Consider the following 23508-nt stretch of genomic DNA (forward strand, 5'->3'; position numbering starts at 1 on the left):
CAGCACAACAGAGGATGGAAGTGTGAAAAAAGACACGGAGGTTGCAAACTGCTGGTGTGACTTTTCGGCCCAAAGATCAACTTCACGCAAGAGATGAAGCCTCTTGACCCCAGGATTGGGTGTATCATTCACATGGCACGTGTTAGAAATTAACTGCCCTTGGGAGAAGATCCAAGATCTTCTGGTGGTCATGGAGAACTTGGCCAGTAACGAGGAGGAGGAAGCTGCACAGATGCCTCCTGACCACCACGACTGATCTTCAAGATTTTGCAAGAAAATGGACGAGGAGAAGACACTTCAACCGTGTTTCTGGTTGACCTTCCAAACCCATCTGGAGATGAAAAACCTTTTCATAATCTCATCCCCCATCTTTGCTCTCCGGTGTTGTAAAGCCAGAAGTCTCCAAATCTGGCAACTTGGTGGACTTCAACTCCCAGAATTCCCCAGCCAGTGTGGTTGGCTCTAAGGATTTCCAGGAGTTGAAGCCCACAAGTCTTGAAGTTGCCAAGTTTGGGATGCTTGAAGGAAAAAATTCTCTCTTTTTTTGCAAGTACACATCTGCATTCTATCTTGGGTGGCGTGGAAGATTTGCCTCTTTCAGAAACAGGGGTGGCCCTTCTGGATCTAAAAGTCAAGTGATCTCCTGGGGTGGGGTGGAGGGGGTGTCAAAAGGACCAAGGAGAGGAGAAGGGAGGGAATTGCAAGACTGGGTCCGGTTCCCCGAACAGCAATTTTAAAGAAAACTGGACTTACTTCTTTTGGAAAAGGGGGAGATGGCAATAGCCTTGCACCCCTGCATTAAAAATGGAGGTTGTCCTTCCTTCCTCCCTCCCTTCCTTATCCCCATCTCCTTCCTTCACTTTCTCCTCCTTCCCTCCTTTTAGTTTATCTTATTTTTCACAGTTCTGAACCACTCAAACTCCCTCCCCTCCCTTCATCCATCCTTTAATTTTATCTTATTTTCACAATTCTGAACCACTCAGCCACCTTCCCCTCCCTTTCCTTCCTTCCTTCCTTCCTTCCTTCCTTCCTTCCTTCCTTCCTTCCTTCCTTCTCTTTCCTTCCTTCCTTTGTCCGTCCCTCTCTCCTTCCCTCCCTCCCTCCCTTTTCCTTCCTTCCTTCCTTCCTTTTATCTTATTTTTCCTTCCTTCCTTCCTTCCTTTTTTATCTTATTTTTCACAATTCTGATCCACCCAGATACCTTCCCTTCCCTTTCTTTCCTTCCTTCCTTCCTTCTTTCTTTCCTTCCTTCCTTCTTACTTTCCTTCCTTCTTTTGTCCGTCCCTCTCTCCCTCCCTCCCTCCCTCCCTCCCTCCCTTCCTTCCTTCCTTCCTTCCTTCTTTCCTTCCTTCCTTTCTTCTTTCTTTTCCTTCCTTCCTTCATCCATTCCTCCCTCCCTTTTCCTTCCTTCCTTCCTTCCTTCCCTCCTTCCTTCCTTTTCTTTCCTTCCTTCGTCCCTCCCTCCCTCCTTTTATTTTATCTTATTTTTCACAGTTCTGAGCCAAACAATGCCCTTCCCCTCTCCTTCCTTCCTTCTTTCCTTCCTTCTTTCTTTCCTTCCTTCCTTCCTTCATCCATCCATCCCTCTCTTTCCCTCCTTCCCTTCCTTTTCCTTCCTCCTTTCCTCCCTCCCTCCCTCCCTTTGTCCTTCCTTTCTTCCCTCCCTCCCTTCTCACCTCTCCATCTTCCCTCTCTCCCCTTCCCCTTCTCTTTGGAGGGATGTGGCCTTAATATCTGGTTCTCTTTCGCAAAATGCCCACTGGGACTTACTTTCCCTCTTCTTTCTTTTTGGCTTGAAGTGAGATTTCATCGCAACTGTAGTGGTGCACAAGGAAGTGGAGTCGCCTTTCAGAACCAGACATAGCCCTCCTTCTGGGTCAGGTTGGCTCAGGGCTGCATCTCAACCACCCTTGCCTAAGGCGGCTGTGTTGTGGCCCGCCAGTGACCAGCAGAGCTGACAGCAGATTCGGACAGTGAGGAGGTTGGGGAGGAACGTGGGCCAGTCCTGGAGTCTGGGGAAGGCTCGGACAAGGGCTCTGAGTCGGAGGCAGAGAGGGGGCCAAGGCCATCTGGTAGTTCTTTGCTGCCTCCGAAGTCTGGCATCAGCAAGGCAGAAGAACAGCGGGAGCCTGTTCCCAGTGTGCGCATGAACAGAGCTGCCAGGAGACAGGAACAATTAAGGAAACAGGGTCGACGGGAGTAAGGCTTGGAGATGATCGGCCCCTCCCATAAGACATAAAAGAGGAGCGAATGGGACGTGAGCTTTCGCAGGAAGCAATTAGTTAATCTGGTCGGTAAAAGCTCTGGAAAAGCTCTGTTTGACTCTGTGCTAAGTTTGGCCTTGCCCTGCGTGTGGCAATTAGTTCTCTGGCAGCATTCCAAGGGAGATAAGGAGGGTGTTTGTAAAACTCCCCTGAAAGACTGTTTGAGAAGCCTGTCGGACTGGGAAGGATAACAATTCACAGCCGTTTGAATAAAAGAAGTTTGCTGGGACTACCTTAACCTGGTTAACCCTTAACCTGGTTATCAAACGCCTCCATGTTTTACCATCCTCCAGTTGGAAGAAATGTCCTTCTGGGTTCAGTTCCAAGTGGGGGAAAAGACCACTGGATTCACGGAACTTGCTTGGAAAAATGGTTTAATGATGAACAGGATCACATGGTTTGAGATCCTGGAAAAAAACGGGGAGAGATGCTGAGAGTGCCTGAGTTTTATACCCCCTCTGGGCTTTTGAATTTGAACTTGCATTCTGGTTGGCTGTCAGACTCCCACGGGGGCCATGCAGGGGTAACTTTGTAGGTTGTCTTTGTCCCAAGCTTGGTTGAGCCTTGCTGGGTGATGATGTAATGAAAGGGGCTTTGGGCAATTCCTATTATGGCTCTGCCTGAAGGAGGTAGATCTTTGTTATGTAGAATAGACTGGCCCAGGCCTTAACGGCTCATTGACAAAAAGGGGGGGGCTGAGTTTCTACCTCCCTTTTTGGGGAAATATTCTGCCCTTTTTAATATTTCCTAAAATATCTCATTTTCCTAGGAGAGGGGTGGGTGCTAAGTTCCTACACTCCAAATCACCCGCTAATTGGAATTGATGGCCTTATTATACCACATGCTGCTGCCCCCTGACACACAAACTCACATTTTTTCCCCCTGTTCAACACCCCCGATCGCAACTGCATCAGTGTGATTTGAACAATGGACTTTATTCCCCTCATTTTTCCAAGCCAGACGAAAACGACAACTTATTAACTTTCCTGCTTGCTGAAAGAGACCAAAAAAGAAAAAATAATTCCGTGAGGAACAAATGATCGATCAATGCCTTCTTGGTATATCCAAAGCCCTTGGCTGCCATCTTGAAAAGATGGAGACCCACACACCCTTCCCCTTCGCAGCCTAGAAGCCATCATTGCAAACTAGTCTACGATGTCGGTTTATTTTTACGATTGGCAATTGCCAGATACGGCCCATAACTGGCGCTGAACAATTAACGACCATTTGCTGTTTGAAAGCATTTGTGTTTTGCAAAAGCGAAGCAGGGCTAAAGATAAAGTTTCCCTCGCACAGATGTGCTAGTTGTTCCCGACTCTAGGGGGCGCTGCTCATCTCCGTTTCAAAGCCGAAGAGCCAGCGCTGTCCAAAGACGTCTCCATGGTCATGTGGCCAGCATGATTCAATGCCAAAGGCGCACGGAACGCTGTTCCCTTCCCACCAAAAGTGGTCCCTATTTTTCTACTTGCATTTTTTTTTACCTGCTTTCGAACTGCTAGGTTGGCAGAAGCTGGGATAAGTCATGGGAGCTCACCCCGTTACGCGGCACAAGGGACTCGAACCGCTGAACTGCCGACCTTTCGATCGGCAAGCTCAGCATCTTAGCCACTGAGCCACCATGTTTAGTAGGGCTAAACTTGGTTAATTCATGGATGGGGTGATCACGAAGGACCCATCTGGGAAATTTAAAAAAAAAAGAAAGAAAGAAAGCCAAGAAGAAAGCCAAACTACCCCAAAAAATACCTCCATGAAATGATCAGAATTTGTTCTCAAAAGTGCAAACCTCAAAATTGCAAAAAAAATAGAATAGAATAGAATTTTTTATTGGCCAAGTGTGATTGGACACCCAAGGAATTTGTCTTTGGTGCATACGCTCTCAGTGTACATAAAAGAAAAGATACGTACATCAAGAATCATAAGGTACAACACTTCATGATAGTCATAGAGTACAAATAAGCAATCAGGAAACAATATCAATATAAATCGTAAGGATGCAAGCAACAAGGTTACAGTCATAAGTGGAAGGAGGTGGGTGGTGGGAACGATGAGAAGATTAATAGTAGTGCAGACTTAGGGAATAGTTTGACAGTGTTGAGGGAATTATTTGTTTAGCAGAGTGATGGCATTTGGGAAAAAACTTGTGTCTAGTTGTTCTGGTGTGCAGTACCCTATAGCATTGTTTTGCGGGTAGGAGTTGAAACAGTTTATGTCCAGGATGCGAGGGATCTGTAGATATTTTCCCAGCCCTCTTTTTGACTCGTGCAGTTTATAGGTCCTCCGTGGAAGGCAGGTTGGTAGCCATGGTTTTTTCTGCAGTTCTAATGATCCTCTGAAGTCCGTGTCTGTCTTGTTGGGTTGCAGAGCCAAACCAGACAGTAATGGAGGTGCAGATGACAGACTCAACAATTCCTCTGTAGAACTGGATCAGCAGCTCCTTGGGCAGTTTGAGCTTCCTGAGTTGGTGCAGAAAGAACATGCTTTGTTGTGTGTTTTTGATGTTGGGTGTTCATTTTAGATCTTGCGATATGGTAGAACCTACGAATTTGAAGGTCTCTACTGTCGATGCTGTCTTGTCTAGTATTGTAAGAGGTGGAAGTATGTAGGGGTTTCTCCTAAAGTCCACCACCATTTCTACAGTTTTGAGTGTGTTCAGTTCCAGATTGTTCCGGTCGCACCACGAGGCTAGTTGTTCAACCTCCCGTCCGTATGCGGATTCATCGTTGTCTCGAATGAGACCGATCACTGTTGTGTCATCTGCAAACTTCAGTAATTTAACAGATAGATTGTTTGAGATGCAGTCATTGGTATACAGAGAGAAGAGAAGTGGGGAGAGCACACAGCCTTGGGGGAGGGGGGGGCTGTGCTAATTGTACAGGTATCTGATGTGATAAAATAAACTACTTTATTACAAGCAGGCAACAAGGTCAGGAAAAACTTCTAAATCTGTGATCTGGGGGGGAAGAAGGAGGAGGAGGAGGAGGAGGAGGAGGAGAAGAAGAAGAAGAAGGAGGAGGAGGAGGAGGAGGAGGAGGAGGAGGGGGGGGGAGGAGGAGGAGGAGGAGGAGGAGGAGGAGGAGGAGGAAGAGGAAGAATGGCAAGAATTACAGATTGGCAGAAAATAAATGTGGTTTGGAGCTCCTGTCTAAAAGGAAGGAATCCCTGACAACCCAAGAGTTTGTTTTTGGAAATAAACTCTGTGCATGTTCAGAGGACTCTCCATATTTATTATCACAGCAATGAGTTCCGTTTCTCCACCCCGCCCCCAGTGAGGCTGGCTTAGCTCAGAGATCACCCATCCCTGTAAAATACAAGAAAAAGAAAGAACGAAAACTAGGTTCCTTTTTTTAAAAAAAAAAAAAGAAAAGAAAATACATGTCCAAAAACATCGTATCTTCCACCTTTCTAAACGTACATTTGAGAATGAGCTCTAAGAACTTTTCTCTCCAGAATCAAACGGTCAGCAAGTCTCTTTGAACAAAACTTTTTCCTGCCTCTGAAGCAAGATTTTCTCTTGGGCAATCTCTTCCTCGCTCTTCTTTTTTGTCTTTTTGGATCTGAGATTTAAAGGGAAAAGAATAAATCGTAGTTCAACTGGAAAGCATCTCCATCATTCATATCATTCAATTAACATGGATTAATTTAAGAGGGGTGGACTTCAATTCCCAGAATTCCCCAGCCAGCATAGATGGACTTCAACTTCCAGAATTCCCCACCCAGAATGGACTCAATTCCCTAGCCAGCATGGGTGGACTTCAACTCCCAGAATTCCCCATCCAGAATGGACTCAATTCCCTAGGCAGCATGGATGGACTTCAACTCCCAGAATTCCCCACCCAAAATGGACTCAATTCCCTAGCCAGCATGGATGGACTTCAGTTCCCAGAATTCCCTAGCCAGCACAGATGGACTCAATTCATAGAATTTCCCAGGCAAGAAGGTCCTTTATTTTATCCTATCCTAGTCTTTATCGTCTTACTTAAAACTTATTTTTTATTTATTTTTATTTATTCTTAATCTATTCATTCATTTGTTCGATTGTTCGATTTACGGGCCATCCATACAGTCAAGAGGCAGTTTTTTAAAAAATGATATAAATAAGAAAAGAATTTGCAAAGCTCAGCTGTGGGGCCCAAATCGCCCAGCGTATAACGCCAACGCTAACCACTCCCTCACCTGTTCTCCACATCTTCGATCGTATCCGGCAACGGGACATTCAAAGTCTCCGGCAGAAGACAGGCGATAATTCCGGCCAAGATGGGAAGCGCCCCGTACACAATGGGGGGAAGGAAGGAGTAATAATCCTCTAAAATGCTGGTCATTGGGGAGACCATGCCGCCTACGCGGGCCATCGTGCTGCCGAAACCCAGGCCGGTCTGTCTGGGGAGGAACAAAGGAAGAGAGGATGCAAAGATCAGTGAGATTCAGTGCTGGGTTTGTACCGGTTCGCCCCAGGTCGTGCGAACTGGTAGCGGCAGCGGCAGGAGGCTCCGCCCACTCGCCCAGACGTCATCAAAAATGCTCTGCGCTTTTATTAAAAGCAAAAGTGCCGGATTCCTGGATAGAGGAAAGAGGCCTACTTATACCTAAAGAAGATTCAGATTCGCAATTTATAAAAAACTACAGAAGGAAGGAGGGAGGGAGGGAGGGAGGGAGGGAGGGAGGGAGGGAAGGAAGGAAGGAAGGAAGGAAGGAAGGAAGGAAGGAAGGAAGGAAGGAAGGACGGACAGCTGGCTGAGTCAACCTTCAGCCCATCAGGATCGAACTCCTGGCAGTGGGCAGAGTCAGCCTGCAATACTGCATTCTAACCGGAGGGAGGGAAGGAAGGAATGAAGGAAGGAAATAATAGGAAGGGAGGAATTAGGTAGAAGAAAACATGAATGAGAGATGAATTGGGGGAAGAGAAGGAAGGAAGGAAGAAAGGAAGGAAGGAAGGAAGGAAGGAAGGAAGGACGAGCAATACCAATAGCACTTAGACTTATATACCGCTGTATAGTGCTTTACAGTGGGCAGAATTAGGCTGCAACCTAACCTAACCACTGGGAGGGAGGGAGGGAGGGAGGGAAGGAAGGAAGGAAGGAAGGAAGGAAGGAAGGAAGGAAGGAATAGCACCTAGACTTATATACCGCTTCACAGTGCTTTACAGCCCTCTCTAAGCGGTTTACAGAGTCAGCCTCTTGCCCCCAACAATCTGGGTCCACATTTTACCATCCTCGGAAGGACGGAAGGCTGAGCCAACCTTGAGCCAGTCAGGATCGAACTCCTGGCAGTGGGCAGAATTAGCCTGCAATCCTGCATTCTAACCACTGCGCCAGGACGGCTCTCCACGGTTGTAAGTCGAGCACTACCCGTACTTGGAGATGTGGGGGATTGAACCCAGGACCTGCTGTGGGGGGGGGGGAATTCTGCCCCAGAGTTACAGTTCCAAGAGTCACCAGAGGGGGCATTCAAGGCAGCTCTCCTCACCTGATAGGAGTCGGATAGAGTTCGGTCGTAAAGAGGAAGACGCAGTTGAAAGCCGCCGAGAGGCAGCCTTTGCCGATGACCGCCAGAGCCGTCCGTAGGGTCTGCATTTCTACGGGAAGAAAAGGAAGAAAACCTGTATAGTCCTCAACTTACAACAGTTCAGTTTAGTGACCTTTGAACAATCCCCTTTTGCGACCGTCTGACGAGCCGCCAAGTCAATGGGGAAGCCGGATTCACTTAACAACCGTGCAAGAAAGGTCATAAAAGGAGCAAAGCTCACTTAACATAGGTCTCACTTAGTAAGGTAAACGTCGGTCGCAAGCGAGCCCAACATTTACATTGTTAAGCAAGACGGTTGTTAAGCACGCCATGCCGGATTTTACCTCACATCTCTCAGGTATTTTAATTGATTTTCTTGCACATGGAAGAGGTTGGACTAAATGACCTTGGTGTTCCTTTTCATTACAGAGTTCTGAGATTAAATATCAATCCCAATGGAATCCGTGGAACAATGATTCTCAATCTTGGCAACTTTAAGAGGGGTGGACTTCAACACCACGCTGGCTGGGGAATTCTGGGAGTGGAAGTCCACCCGTCTTAAATCAAGCTGGCTGGGGAATTCTGGGAGTTGAAGTCCACCCATCTTAAAGCAAGCTGGCTGGGGAATTCTGGGAGTTGAAGTCCACCCATCTTAAAGCATGCTGGCTGGGGAATTCCAGGAGTGGAAGTCCACCCATCTTAAAGCATGCTGGCTGGGGGATTCTGGGAGCTGAAGTCCACCCATCTTAAAGCATGCTGGCTGGGGGATTCTGGGAATTGAAGTCCACCCATCTTAAAGAAAGCTGGCTGGGGAATTCTGGGAGCTGAAGTCCACCCATCTTAAAGAAAGCTGGCTGGGGAATTCTGGGAGCTGAAGTCCACCCATCTTAAAGCAAGCTGGCTGGGGAATTCTGGGAGCTGAAGTCCACCCATCTTAAAGCAAGCTGGCTGGGGAATTCTGGGAGCTGAAGTCCACCCATCTTAAAGCATGCTGGCTGGGGGATTCTGGGAGTTGAAGTCCACCCATCTTAAAGCATGCTGGCTGGGGAATTCTGGGAGCTGAAGTCCACCCATCTTAAAGCATGCTGGCTGGGGGATTCTGGGAGTTGAAGTCCACCCATCTTAAAGCAAGCTGGCTGGGGAATTCTGGGAGCTGAAGTCCACCCATCTTAAAGCATGCTGGCTGGGGAATTCTGGGAGCTGAAGTCCACCCATCTTAAAGTATGCTGGCTGGGGAATTCTGGGAGTTGAAGTCCACCCATCCTAAAGCATGCTGGCTGGGGAATTCTGGGAGCTGAAGTCCACCCATATTAAAGCATGCTGACTGGGGAATTCTGGGAGCTGAAATCCACAAGTCTTAAAGTTGTCAAGGTTGAAGACCCCTATCCTAAATGCTGACATAGGAAGGAAAGCAACCACACACAACGGGCAGATCAGCCGATACCCACCCAAGGGCACGAATAAGTTGGTGATGATGATGGTGCCAGCGGTCAGCAGGAAGGCGGTGAGGCTGACCCTCCGTCCAATGTAGCTCATGGTGATTGTGACGACCAATTTGGCGGGAAAATCCACCGCACCGAAAATTACCTGGATGAGGTAAATGCTGACCCCAAAATTTTGGAGGTCCATGACCAGCCCGTAGTAGGAGAAGCTGACAGAGAACCTGAAGTACACAAAACACAAAACACGGTTCGAATCCCTAGTCTCCTGCATTAGCAGGGGGTTGGACTAGATGACCTCCAAGGCCCCTTCCAACTCTGTTACCGTTGTTGTTTCCTGACTGCTGAAGATTTTCTGGTATGAACAAATCAGCACCAAGTTCCACCATTATTGGTCAAGAGACTGACTTCCTCACCAAACCACAGAAAGCAAATTGGAAGATATCCACCTCAAAAGAGGGAGATTTATGGATTCAATTTATATTCCATGTTTCTAGCTCTCAGCATTTCCCTCAAGGGCACCATTGTTCTAAAGCTGCTGGATCTCTTTTAACAGGTAGTTCTCCAGTTATGGCCGTCACGCAGCCTGTAGTTGTAACAGTCGTTGAATGGATCATTCACACAACCAGCTCAATTTTATGATGGGGTTTTTAAGTGGTCATTTTAAGTGGTTGTTAAGCAAATGAGACGGCCACAAGTATGAATGGTGTGGGTGCTAAGGGAATGCTAAGGTTGCTAAATTATAATAGACGTTTTAATGTTAATTTTCTTTACTGTTTTTATTGATTTGAAATGCTTGTAAAATTTTAACGGTAATATATGTTTTTGAGTTGTGAGCCCCCCCGAGTCGTTTGCAAAGATGGGCAGTGAAAAAATGAAAAGAAAGAAAGAAAGAAAGAAAGAAAGAGGAAGGAAGGAAAGAAGGAAGGAAGGAGGGAAGAAAAGAGAAAGACAGAAGAAAGAAAGGAAGAGGAAAAGAGAAGAAAGAAAGAAGAAAGAAAGAAAGAATGAAAAGAGAAAGAAAGAGGAGAAAGAAAGGAGAAAGAAGAAAGAAAGAAAAGGGAGAAAAAGAATGAAAAGAGAAAGAAAGAAAGAAAAAGAAAAAAGAAAAGGAGAAAGGAGGAATGAAAAAAGAAAGAAAGAAAGAAAGAAAGAAAGAAAGAAAGAAAAAGAAAAGGGAGAAAGGAAGAATGAAAAGAGAAAGAGAAAGAAAAGGGAGAAAGGAAGAATGAAAAGAAAGAAAGAGAAAGAAAGAAAGAAAAGGGAGAAAGAAAGAATGAAAAGAGAAAGAAAGAAAAGGGAGAAAGGAAGAATGAAAAGAGAAAGAAAGGAGAAAGAAAGAAATAGAAAAAAAGAGAAAGAAAGAAAGAAAGAAAAAAGAGAGGAAGAGAAAAGAAAGAAAGAAGAGAAAGAAAGAAAGAGAAAGATTAAATTCATTGTTCACTATGTTGTGAACAGTCACTAAAGAAAACAATTCATCCTTGAAAAAGCTTTAAGCAGCTGCTCCAATAAGTTCTTTTATTCCTGCTTTTGACTGTGGGTGGGCTTTTCAATATATAGAGCATGTCCCCTCCCTCTTTCTGTCTTCCTGGAAAAGTGACCAACAGGAAATGCTTTCTTTAAGGACGCTGCTTGACTCTCTTACCACACCATGGAGAGGCAGAAGAAAATGCGACGGATGGCCGGGGTGCGCACCAAGTCAGAAATGGTGTAGGTGGATTTGCACGAAGACAATTCCTTCTCCATACTGGAAAGCAAAACCTACCAGGAACGAAGAAGAAAAAGCGTGTGAGGAAAATTATAAGAGGAGCAGAAACCAGGGCTGAGATCTTAATTTTAATCTGATTCACCAAACTGGTTGTTTTTAAGGACTGACTGATCCCGCCCACCCCGCCCCGCATAGCCCATTTTGGATGCCAGGTAAGTGCAGGGCCGCGCAGAGGCTCTGGGTGGGAGGATGAAAAATGGGCCTACCGGAAGTTCCGGAAGTCCAGAAACGGGCCCATTTCCGGCCTCCGGAGCCTGGGGGAAGCCGTTTTCGCCCTCCCAGAGGCTCGAGGAAAGCCTCCGGAGCCTGGGGAGGGCGAAAAACAGGCCTACCGGAAGTACTGGAAGTCCGAAAAAGGGCCCGTTTCCAGCCTCCAGAGGGCCTCTGGAGCCCGGGGAAGGCCATTTTCTCCCTCCCAGAGGCTCTAGGAAAGCTTCCAGAGCCCGGGGAGGGCAAAAAACGGGCCTACCAGAAGTATCGAAAGTCCAAAAACGGGCCCATTTCCGGCCTCCAGTGAGACTCCGGAGCCCAGGGGTGGCCATTTTCGCCCTCTGGGAGGCTGAAACAAAAAGCCTCCAGAGTCTGAGGAGGGCGAAAATACACACACACACACACACACACACACACACACACACACACACACACCTATGGTGCAGGAGGCTGAGTAGGCCACACCCACCATGTCCACGCCCACCCAGTAACCAGGCAGGAAACCCCTCGCTAAAATTTCTGAATCCCACTCCTGGCGGAAACCTATTGCGAATGAAGGAGACTAAAAGTGCCCCAGGATAATGTTGCAGGATCCAATCTGGCTCGGTCATCGGGATCACACATTTTGTCTTCCGAGCTTTCGGACACATGCCGGCACCCATCCTCAGGGAACTTCTCTCTAGCAGTGTGTGTGTTTTGGGCTATTCTGTGTGTAGTATTTGCACGGTGTCTATTGTACGTAGTTTTTCAGATGTTGATTGGGCTGTTGATGGCCGGCGATTAAGTCGTTGATCGTTGTTTCCTTGTGCTCAGCTCCCAAGTATTTGACAAGCTGGTGGTAAATCAGTACTCTTGTTGATTGACACGGGGCGGGTTTCCCAGGCTTCAATAAACTTCTCTGGCTGTTTTTGTCCCTGCTCGGCCAATAATCTTAGTAGCTGTGGAATTGAATATATATCTTTGTTTATTGCAGTGCGAGGCTACCAATGAGTTTGGGTCTCCTCGTCTGATCGCTCGCTTATCATTTCGACAAGGGAATACGAAGTTGGCATACAAAATGGATTAATTTGACAAAGGTAAAAATATATGTGTTACTATTTCTGGGTGCTCTTGGGATTTTTGCTGATTAGGACTGAGTAGTGATTTTTTTTTTACAATTTGTTTACTGAGAAGAAATAAGAGAGGAGAAAAAGATATTTTTAAAGAAAACCTGAACTACTATAGAAGCTGTGAAGTTACATAAATCGTTTATACCTACTGTAGGGCCATTTATATATCTTTTTTTTTATCATTTTACTTTCTTTTACTCTCTCTTTGCGCTCTTTCCTTTTTTTATACTTTATATTTTGGTTAGTTTACGTTACTTTCTTATCTTTGCGCTCATCATCATTTAACGACTCCCATAATCCCTTGCGGGGTGGAGTCTGGGCAACTCAATGGAGCTAGCAGAGCGTTTACTGGCCGGATGCCCTTCCTGTCGCCAGGGCGGAGTTTTATTCAGCAAAAACTTTCTCATGGTGCCCAGAGAGAGAAATATCTGCCTCTACCTAGGATCGAACTCACAGCCTCCACAGATTGTGAGGCCAGAGCTCCACTTCTGCACCACACCACTCTGCTCTTATTTTTGAACTCATAAATAAAAATCATTATTTAAAAAAGAGAGTGGAATAATCACCAAATACCTTGTTGTTCTTCTCCAACGTAGATATTTGATACATTGATTGATTGATTACATTGCCACTGAGTCGTTGTCAACTTACTGACTACATAGATATAAACGTCAACTCCCACAATTCCCTAGCCAGAGTTCTTTAAGATGGGTGGACTTCAACTCCCAGAATTCTCTAGCTTGCATGCTTTAATATGTGTGGCAGGGGTGGGCTGCTGGGGGTTTCGCAGGAGTTCGGGGGAAACCTCTAGCTAAGATTCTGTGCAGTTCAGAGAACCCCCAAATCCCACTCCTGGCTTGCCCCTCCCACCCCGCCCCTCCCAGGAGTGCCCACCCGGTCCGTTTGGGATCCAGGTAAGTGAAGGGCGTGCGCGTAGACTTGGGGAGTGCGAAAAATGGGCCTACCAGAAGTTTCTGGCCTCCAGAGGTCCTCCGGAGCCTGGGAGGGTGTTTTCGCCCTCCCGGTGGCTCTAAGAAAGCCTCCGGAGCCCGGGGAGGGCAAAAATGCTCCACCCCTGCCGTGGTGCAGAAGGCTGACTAGGCCACACCCACCATGGCCACGCCCACCCAATATTTTTTATAACGGTTTGGTGATCCCTCCCCCCCCACCCCCCCGGTGTTTCCTCCATACCTCTGTGGTGATTCTTTCACCCGCTTCCTGCTTTTTGTTGATCCTGGCCACTCTCTGGAGAACCCCAACGGCCTTACTGGCCTGGCCGGACTGGATCAGCCAGCGAGCCGATTCAGCGTACCACCTACAAGATAGAAATCCAAGTGGCCGTGAGTTCCACAGGTTTCCAAGTCTACCTGCCAAACTCTAGGTAATCCTTCACTTAACAACCACCGCTTGTAATAACTGCAGATAGAATTGTATTTGCACAAAATTGGAAGGGTGAAGAGATCCCTACAGAGGGAAATGTGATTAAGAAAATATTAGAATGTGCAGAAATGAATAGATTAACACTTGCCATTAAAGGAAAGGAAGAATCTGATTACTATAATATATGGGATTTATTTTATCAATAGTTAGAGAATAAATATGAAAGTGATGTATAATAAAGTTAAATAAGTTGAGAAGAGAAATATTATAATTATAGATACGTTAAGTATTAGTATTAAAATAAGAGTAGATATAAATCATGAATATGGTGGTAAGCTTTGTTACGACAGAAAAAAATTGTACTCAGACGACACACGGTTTAATGAATGAACAAATGTTTGCATTAAAAGAAAATAAAACTTTATATGTGACAACCACCGCTGAGCTTAAAATTTAGGTTGCGAAAGCAAGGCAGTTGTTAAACGACTGTCTCATTTAGTGGCTTTCCTCGCCACTGTGGTTAAGTGGAATCAGTGCAGTTTTTAAGTTAGTTCACGGTGAAGTGGATCTGGCTTCCCCATTGCCCAAAGGGTCACTTTTTCCAAGTGCCGTTGTAACTTGGAACGGTCACTAAACGAGCTGTTGTAAGTCGAGGAACTCCCTGTACTCTTCTACCCAGAGCCACCATCCTTCTCTTCTGAAACTTCAGTCCTCTGGGAAAAGTGGGGTGGGGCTATGATTCTGTGCAGTTCGGGGAACCCCCAAATCCCACTCCTGGCTGGCCCCGCCCACCCTATCCTGACCCCACGCGGCCCGTTTTGGATGCAGGTAAATGCAGGGCGCGCGCAGAGGCTCGGGGAGTGCGAAAAACGGACCTACCGGAAGTTCGGGAAGGCCGGAAACAGGCCTGTTTCTGGCCTCCAGAGGGCCCCCAGAGCCTGGGGAGGCCATTTTTGCACTCCCGGAGCCTCGAGAAAAGCCTCTGGAGCCCAGGGAGGGCTAAAACGCCCACCACACCATGGTGCAGGAGGCCAATTAGGCCACACCCACCATGGCCACGCCCACCCAGCAACCAGGCAGAGAACCCCACAACGTACCAGGAATAAAGGAGGAAGAGCAAATACGGCGCCGAAACGGCCACCTGCAACCAACGCCAGTCCCGGATGGAGTAGGCCAAGCCCGCCAGGAGGATTTGCCCCACAGTATAAGACAAGCCGGTGAGGGCAATGGTGATTGTCCGGTGCTGGGTGGGAATCCATTCCACGACTGGAAAAAGAAGGAATCCATTGGAGAAAACGCTCGGCACCAGTTCTATCTTAATAATGTTAACTTAGGAAGGATAGGACAGGAGAGAACAGAATTAAGAATAGAGTAGAGTAGAGTAGAGTAGAACAGAACAGAACAGAACAGAACAGAACAGAACAACAACAGAACAGAACAGAACAGAACAGAATAGAATGAGAGAGAATGAGAGAAAATGGAATGGAAAATAGAATGGAGTGGAGTGGAGTGGAATGGAATGGAATGGAATGGAATGGAATGGAATGGAATGGAATGGAATAGAATAGAATAGAATAGAATAGAATAGAATAGAATAGAATAGAATAGAATAGAATAGAATGAGAGAATGGAATGGAGAATGGAATGGAGAATAGAATAGAATAGAATAGAATAGAATAGAATAGAATAGAATAGAATAGAATAGAATAGAACAGAATAGAATGAGAGAATGGAATGGAGAATGGAATGGAGAATAGAATAGAATAGAATAGAATAGAATAGAATAGAATAGAATAGAACAGAATAGAATGAGAGAATGGAATGGAGAATGGAATGGAGTAGAGTAGAATAGAATAGAATAGAATAGAATAGAATAGAATAGAATAGAATAGAATAGAATAGAATAGAATAGAATGAGAGAATGGAATGGAGAATGGAATTGAGTAGAGTAGAATAGAATAGAATAGAATAGAATAGAATAGAATAGAATAGAATAGAATAGAATAGAATAGAATAGAATAGAATGAGAGAGAATGGAATGGAATGGAATGGAATGGAATGGAATGGAATGGAATAGAATAGAATAGAATAGTTGGAAGGAACCTTGTAGGTCATCTAGTCCAACCCTCCGCCCAAGCAGGAGACCCTACACCAGTGGCAGCCCCTCAAATATTGGAAGGCTGCTCTCCTGTCTCCCCTGGTCCTTACTAGACTAGCCAGGCCCAGTTCCTGCAACCGTCCATCGTATGTTTTCATAAGAGGAAGAGAAACAGTCTAGACCACCGTCAGATCAAAGACCTTTCAGACCTAACTTGAATTTCTAACTTGGATTCTTGGTTTCTAACTTCAAAATCCTTGTCGGGGGAACTGAGGTGATCCACCCAGACCCAAGAGCTAGATTTGTTTCGACCTTGTCACGAAACCCCCTTTGAGATCCTCTCGAAAGTTGAGCCTCTTACTCAAACAGGCGATGCTAAGGCCGAACCCCGAAAGCGCCATGCCGGTCAGGAAGCGGAAGAAACAATAAGAGGCGTAATTGGGCGAGAAAGCAGCGCAGGTTCCTGTCACGGCCATTTGGAAAAAAGACCAGATGGTGAGCGCTCGGCGGCCAAATCTGCAGGAGGAACAAAAGAGACCATCATCCACCGCCCTGCTCCCTGATAAGGAGGCATGAAAGAAAATGGGGGTTCGTTTGTGTATATGTGTGTGGCGATACAGATTGCTTTCTGGGAGAATATAGGTGGTCCTTGACTTACGACTGTAATTATGACTCAACTTATAACTGTAATCAGATCCTTGACTTATGGCTGTAAGTTATGATGGGGGTCATCATGTGATTGCACCCAATTTTTTTTAGATTATGTATGTATGTATGTATGTATCCATCATCTATCTATCTATCTATCTATCTATCTATCTATCTATCTATCTATCTATCTATCATATCTCTCTCACTCTCTCTCTCTATCTATCTATCTATCTATCTATCTATCTATCTATCATCTCTATCTATCTATCTATTTACCTATCTATCTATCTGTCATCTATCCTATCTATCTATCTATCTATCTATCTATCTATCTATCTATCTATCTATCTATCTATCATCCCTATCTATCATCTATCCTATCTCTCTCTCTCTCTATGTCTATCTATCATCTCTATCTATCATCTATCGTATCTATCTATCTCTATCTATCTATCTATCTATCTATCTATCTATCTATCTATCTGTCTGTCATCTCTATCTATCTATTTAACTATCTATCTGTCATCTATCCTATCTATCTATCTATCTATCTATCTATATTTATTTATCTTCTCTCTCTTATCTATCTATCCTTCCTTCCTTCCTTCCATCTACCTCTCTAGTCTAGATAGAGTCTTTTTTAACTTTGCGTATTTAATTTTTTTTTAGCTTTTAAAATTATTGTTTGCATGCCACCCTTCTTATGGCCTCAATAAGAGTTGATTGACAGTTGCTGATTCTGAAACTGTTTTGAGCAGAATCCTCGCACCACAAACCAGCAGGCAAAAAGATTCTTCACTTATACGTGGCATTGGCTGTTAATCAATAATGAATCAACATCCGGAAATATTTGATCCATTTCCTTTTGGCTATACAATTTGGGATGGACACCCTTTGAATGGTGTGGGAAGAGGAATGGATTTCCATAGGGGAAAAAATTGCAGACTACAGGAACCATTTGCACCACTCAGGTGACCCCGAGGACACAGATAAACCTCCAAGTGCTTCAACAACCTCAGAAAGGATGCAAATGACCAGCTGTCTGCAAGGAGTATCAATCCTTCCGTTCCCCACCATCCAGTCAGAACTGAAGAAGCTTCTTGGATGAGAAGCGAAACGTCTTCAAAAGAAAAAAAAAATCAAGGCAGTCCAGTTGCCTCTTGAAAAAAGCACCTTTGCGATAACCAGGACCTTGGATGATTGACAATCTCTACAGAGATTCCAAAGAGAAGGAATCTCATTGCAGGTGTCAATCAGACCCGAGAGGTAAGAAGCAGTTAGCGCCTCCTTGTGGCCAACACCCAATCTGCACTTCTCAGCCTACTGGTGGGATTAAAAAAAAAAAAAGTGATGTGATCACCAAGTGGTGCCCTAACCACTGGAGTTCACCCGCTACTCACTTCTTTCTCCCAGTGCTGCCCCCTGCTGACCAACATACCTGTCAGCCAGCCCGCCTAGGACCAGCGCGCCGATCAGCACCCCCGCCATGTAAATGGACTGCGCCATCTCCCGAAGCTTACGCCGGTCGCACACCAGGTCCCACTGTCACAGAAAGAGAGAATGAGTTTCGTTCAAAGTTGTACTGCTAGAAAAGATATATTTGCGGCTCAGGGTTGAACTGTGGGGTCCTTGGTGCGCTCTGAGCTTGGTGGTTTTCTTGCAGACGTTTCGTGACCCAACTAGGTAGCATGATCAGTGCTCATAGAGAGCAAACCCCACTCCCTTCTAGCACTGATGATGTTACCTAGGGGTGTGTGCGAGAGAGAGTGGAAATCACACCTGGCTGAAGGATTCAGGACCTGGAGGATGTGATGGAGAGGATGGGATTGTCTCTAAAGATAGAGGCACGCTTGCAGCTTACAGGCACAGAGTAGTCCTGGACTTACAACCGGTTGCTAAAACAACCCGTTCAAAGTTACAACGGACTGGGCAACGACGTAAATTTCGCCAACGTCGCTTCATAGTTAGTTTGTTTTTTTAAAAAAAAACACCCACCACTGTTTCTTTTTCAAATGCTTGCCTTGAACCCCCCTAGCGAGTTCCCAAAACATTTCAGCTGCCAGAATTCTGGAGCCCCCCCCCCCAGGACTAGAAACTTGATTGCTTCTCTTATGATCTTTATATATAAATTGTCCCTAAGGCGAGCAATTCAGAGACGGATCTTTGGTGGAGCGAGCGAAGGCCAAAACACCCTGCCATGCAAACTTTGCCCATTGAGCAAGAAATGTTAAAGGCAAGAAAAGAAAATAAATAAATAAAAAGATTAAATGCAGAATGCAAGAGAAGTTGCATTCTTGGGAAGATGACAGGATGGGAGGGGAGAACGAGAAGAGAAATATAAATGGGGGGGCAGATAGAACATTTTTCCCCCACCCCCTCCGGGAAGAGAAAAAAAAACAGGCTCAAAACAACATTTTTTTGCTCTCGGCAGAAAAACTGGCCGGTCCTTCTCTTCAGAACTGGTGCCAGGTAAATACGTCCCACTGATTTGAGTTTTTTCTGTGCCCAGCAGGACTTTCGGGTTGCATTAGGACTGGGGGGGGGTGGATGCGGAGGTGTGTGTATGTGGAACAAGCCCCTCTCCTCATTTCCACACCAACCAAAAACATTTCCTGTGGTTTCTGCAGCTTTAACTCCTTTATTTGCTGGAGTGGGGGGGGGGTGGAGAAAAAATATCAAATATGTTCGGTTGCATCTTTCTCCCTTTCTCCGGTTCATCGCTACGAAGACTGTTTCTAAAAACCGGGCTGGATGGGGACCGTCACAACTTTGAGAAAAAAAACAAAAAAAACCCTTGGTCTAGATTTCGAGGGTCTTGTTAAGTCGGGGATGCAACGCGGGGCAAGCAGAAAGCCCCGGGTTCGAAAGGTGACGTCTCTAGTTGAATTCCCAATCCGAGCTAAGGTGCTATGTTAATAATTAGGATTGGTCGCCCAGCCAGCCAGACAGACAGATGTTTATCCCAAGGATTGGGATAGGCAGATGGGGTTGTTTGATGGTGTTAAAGGTATCGGGTTTCCTGCCTAAGCAGGGGGTTGGACTAGAAGACCTCCAAGGTCCCTTCCAACTCTGTTATTCTATTCTATTCTATTCTATTCTATTCTATTCTATTCTATTCTATTCTATTCTATTCTATTCTATTCTCATTTTACAATTCTATTTTCATTTTTCTATTCTATTCTCATTGTACGATTCTATTCTATTCTCATTTTACTATTCTATTTTCATTTTTGTATTCTATTCTAATTTTACGATTCTATTCTATTCTCATTTTACGATTCTATTCTATTCTCATTTTACTATTTTATTTTCATTTTTCTATTCTATTCTATTCCCATTGTACGATTCTATTCTATTCTATTCTCATTTTAAGATTCTATTTTCATTTTTCTATTCTAATTTTACGATTCTATTCTATTCTCATTTTACTATTCTATTCTATTCTCATTTTACTATTCTATTTTCATTTTTCTATTTTATTCTATTCTCATTTTACTATTCTATTCTCATTTTACTATTCTATTCTATTCTAATTTTACTGTTCTATTCTATTCTCATTTTACTGTTCTATTCTCATTTTACTATTCTATTTTCATTTTTCTATTCTATTCTATTCTCATTTTACAATTCTATTCTCATTTTACTATTCTATTTTCATTTTTCTATTCTATTCTCATTTTACAATTCTATTCTCATTTTACTATTCTATTCTATTCTCATTTTACTGTTCTATTCTATTCTTATTTTACTATTCTATTCTATTCTCATTTTAAGATTCTATTTTCATTTTTCTATTCTATTCTCATTTTACTATTCTATTCTATTCTCATTTTAAGATTCTATTTTCATTTTTCTATTCTATTCTAATTTTACGATTCTATTCTATTCTCATTTTACTATTCTATTCTATTCTCATTTTACTATTCTATTTTCATTTTTCTATTCTATTTTCATTTTTCTATTCTATTCTATTCTCATTTTACTATTCTATTCTATTCTCATTTTTCTATTTTATTCAATTGACCGATGAGGATTTTGTCAATGCCCAGAGCGTTCGGGGGGGCGGGGGGGGGGGCTGGGCTCCAAATGTTATTATAATTCTTATCATTTCCTGATTTCTACAGATCTATCCATATCAGTCTCCCTGCTTGAACTCTGCTCAATTTGCTTCTGTCTTTTTCCAGTTTCTCATTTTTAATTTATCTACTGTTTTCTTGCTGTTTCTCAGTGGGTTTTTTCCCCCACTTCCTTTGTATGTTTGGTCTGTTCTTTTTCCATATGTTTGAATTTAAGTCTGGCGTATAAAACCAGTAAGTATTTGGGCACGGGGAGTTTGCCTTATGATGCACTCTTTTTTTTCTTTTTTCTTTTTTTTTTGGTACATCGTTTTCTCTGAAATAGTTCTCTATCGTTTTCACACGGATATGATTTTTGAAACAGACTTCTCTTTCAATATGCGTGGAAAGAACAGATCGGTTGCGCTAAAAAAGTTTTGAAGGAACCAATCACCCAACCAGGAGAGTCACATTTGAAAACCAGCCAAAGAGACATCTAGAATAGCAAATTAATATGGCATTTAAAACATAGAATAACAGAGTCGGAAGGGACCTTGGAGGTCTTCTAGTCCAACCCTCTGCTTAGGCAGGAAACCCTTTCAGCACTTCAGAAAAATGGTTATCCAACATTTTCTTAAAAACTTCCAGTGTTGGAGCATTCAGAACTTCTGATTAATTGTTCTCAATGCTAGGAAATTTCTCCTTAGTTCTAGGTTGCTTCTCTCCTTGATGAGTTTCCACGCATTGCTTCTTGTCCTGCCTTCAGGTGCTTTGGAGAATAGTTTGACTCCCTCATCTTTGTGGCAGCCCCTGAGATATTGGAAGACTGCTTTCATTTCTCCCCTACTCCTTCTTTTCATTAAACATCTCTCTCTTTAAATATTTGGCATTCTTTGCTCTGGCCAAAACCATGATTGGGTCAGGAAAGAACAGCAGTAAGGTGGCTCAGTGGCTAAGACAATGAGCTTGTCGATCAGGAAGGTCGGCAGTTCGGCAGTTCGAATCCCTAGAATAGGTCTCCTGTGTGAATAGGGGGTTGGACTAGATGACCTCCAAGGTCCCTTCCGACTCTGTTACTGCTACTTAAAATCGTTAAGACCCCCAGCTCTCCGCCCAAAATGACACATGCCTTTGGCTCTGAGAATCTCTCCCTTTCCTCCAAATAATGCTTCTCCTAGTTTGCCACCCTCCCGGATTGTCACTCACCTCGCTGACAATGGTGGACGTAAACTGAGTTTGGTCGTAAAACCATCCATCGGCGCAGGGCTCGGTTTCCGTCTCGTTCACCCGGGTGACGCTGGCGTTGAGGAGATACCACTGAGGGTCCGTGAAGCGCCTGCATTTTTCCAACTGTTGCTTGTGATCCAGAGGGATGCTGAGCCGGAGAAGCTGGCCAGCGCCTTGCAGGTGAGTGGTATTGGGGTACTCGCTGCCGTTGGAGGCGAGGCGCACCTGGCAACGGTGTCCTGGGATAGCGGCCGTGAAGTTCTGGAGAAGGTTATGACTGGCCATGAACAAAACCGGGATGGTCAGCAGTAGAGTGTGAATATATTGAAAACGTCCCATGCCACCGACTTGTTCCAGGAGTTCCCCAAAAGCCATGGTGAGCACGAAAAGATCCTCGGGAGAGGTTCCCCCAAAAATCTACAGGACAGATCTTGCTCCCGGGCTGAACTCTGTTCACATAAAGCAGAAGGTCAAGAGATGGAGGGATGGAGAAGAGGAAAGAGGAAGAGATGGAGAAAAAAGAAAAGAGGAAGAGATAAAGAGATGGAGAGATCGAGAAAAGAGGAGAAGATGGAGAAGAGAAAAGAGAAAAAGATGGAGAAGAGAAAAGAGAAAGAGGGAGAGATGGAGAGATGGAAAGAGAAAAGAAAGATGGAGAAGAGAAAAGAGAAAGAGATGGAGAAAAGAGAAAGAGACGGAGAAAAGAGGAAGAGATGGAGAAGAGAAAAGAGGAAGAGACGGAGAAGAGAAAAGAGGAAGAGATGGAGAAGAGAAAAGAGAGAGAGATGGAGAAAAGAGAAAAAAAAGAAAAAAGAACGTTGTAAAATTGGCAGTGACTTAAAAAATAGAATTCCTGTAAAAACGAAAGATCCAAAGGAAAATAATATCCAGGATTTCTTTGATTCGAAGAATTAGGGTTAGCAGATTCAGTTTGCTGGAAACAAAAACCGCTTTTCTAAAGGGGAGAGGCTCCTTAATTTTCTTAAAAACAGGGGTCTAAAAAGCTCAAAGCCATTCATCGGACGATGCTGAAGAGGACCGATCCGTGCCCTTTTTAGGATCGGGAAAACTCCGGTTTTTCTCTCCTTTGCCCTTAAGACTATTGAAATCTCCTTTTCGCTGGAGGGGGAAGATTTGAGGATCCGGCCGAGGGTTTTTGGAGTCCAGAAATGTGCCGTCCAACGAAGAAAGGGTGGGGGAAAAAAAAAGAGATTGAGATTCTTGGCACTCGCCCGCGTTAAAAGAAAAGGAAAACGTTTTGCCCTGTTTATGCCAAGTCCCACGGAGCTGACCCCCTTCGGATTCCCGCTAAGCAAAATTTGCTCAGAAATGGTGTTTTGCGTGTGGATTATTTATGAAAAGCGACAAGCATCTGATCTGGTTAACGTTTGACGCTGGTTTGGAGAAGGATAAACTGAAGGGGAAAAAAGTTGAGGATGGAGGGGGGGGCAAAGGGGGGGTGAGATTGGGTTAAAGGGGAAGAAAGTACATAAACGCCAGGAAGGAACAAGGGTGAAAAATGCCATTTAAAGGTGTAGAATAGAAGAACAAAGTGTTTTTTTTTTTAACAAAAGAAGTTTTCTTAGAAAAGCCTGCTTCGTCCACGATTTGTCCCCTTGGGGTTGGGAGTTCAAATCCCGTTGTTTCTCCATCCGGAATACAGGTCGCCCTCGACTTAGAGCCGCAACCGAGCCCCAAAATTTGGTCGTTAAGTGAGACCTTTGTTGAGTTTCTTCCCCTCGTAGGACCTTTCCTGCCAGAGTTATTCACTGCCGTCATTAAGTTAGCAACATGGTTGTTAAGTG

At 44.6% G+C, this 23508-nt stretch overlaps 1 protein-coding gene across 1 annotated transcript; it reads right to left on the bottom strand.

Moving 5' to 3' along the window:
• Positions 1-5721: 5721 nt before the first annotated feature.
• Positions 5722-22400, bottom strand: LOC139322326 (solute carrier family 22 member 6-A-like). Its single transcript, XM_070951406.1, has 10 exons — positions 21683-22400; positions 17860-17963; positions 16132-16286; positions 14770-14938; positions 13484-13607; positions 10851-10966; positions 9215-9429; positions 7728-7836; positions 6438-6641; positions 5722-5818 (listed from the first exon to the last, which is right to left on the bottom strand). Exons 1-10 carry the CDS (start codon positions 22076-22078, stop codon positions 5722-5724), a joined length of 1689 nt encoding a protein of 562 aa, XP_070807507.1. The 5' UTR covers positions 22079-22400.
• Positions 22401-23508: the final 1108 nt, after the last annotated feature.

The sequence above is a fragment of the Pituophis catenifer genome, unplaced genomic scaffold (assembly GCF_029215685.1).
Source record: "Pituophis catenifer annectens isolate HBS135680 unplaced genomic scaffold, rPitCat1.0.hap2 SCAF_10, whole genome shotgun sequence".
NCBI classification, from domain to species: domain Eukaryota; kingdom Metazoa; phylum Chordata; class Lepidosauria; order Squamata; family Colubridae; genus Pituophis; species Pituophis catenifer.

Bases quoted from the DNA above. Each gene is read 5' to 3' on its own strand.
- LOC139322326 (XM_070951406.1), bottom strand. From the start codon at position 22,078: ATGGCTTTTGGGGAACTCCTGGAACAAGTCGGTGGCATGGGACGTTTT. The intron at 6,642-7,727 runs GTGAGGAGAGCT...GTTCCTCCCCAG, and splicing joins CTCTATCCGACTCCTATCAG to ACAGACCGGCCTGGGTTTCG. The intron at 5,819-6,437 runs GTGAGGGAGTGG...TTTAAATCTCAG, and splicing joins ATCGAAGATGTGGAGAACAG to ATCCAAAAAGACAAAAAAGA.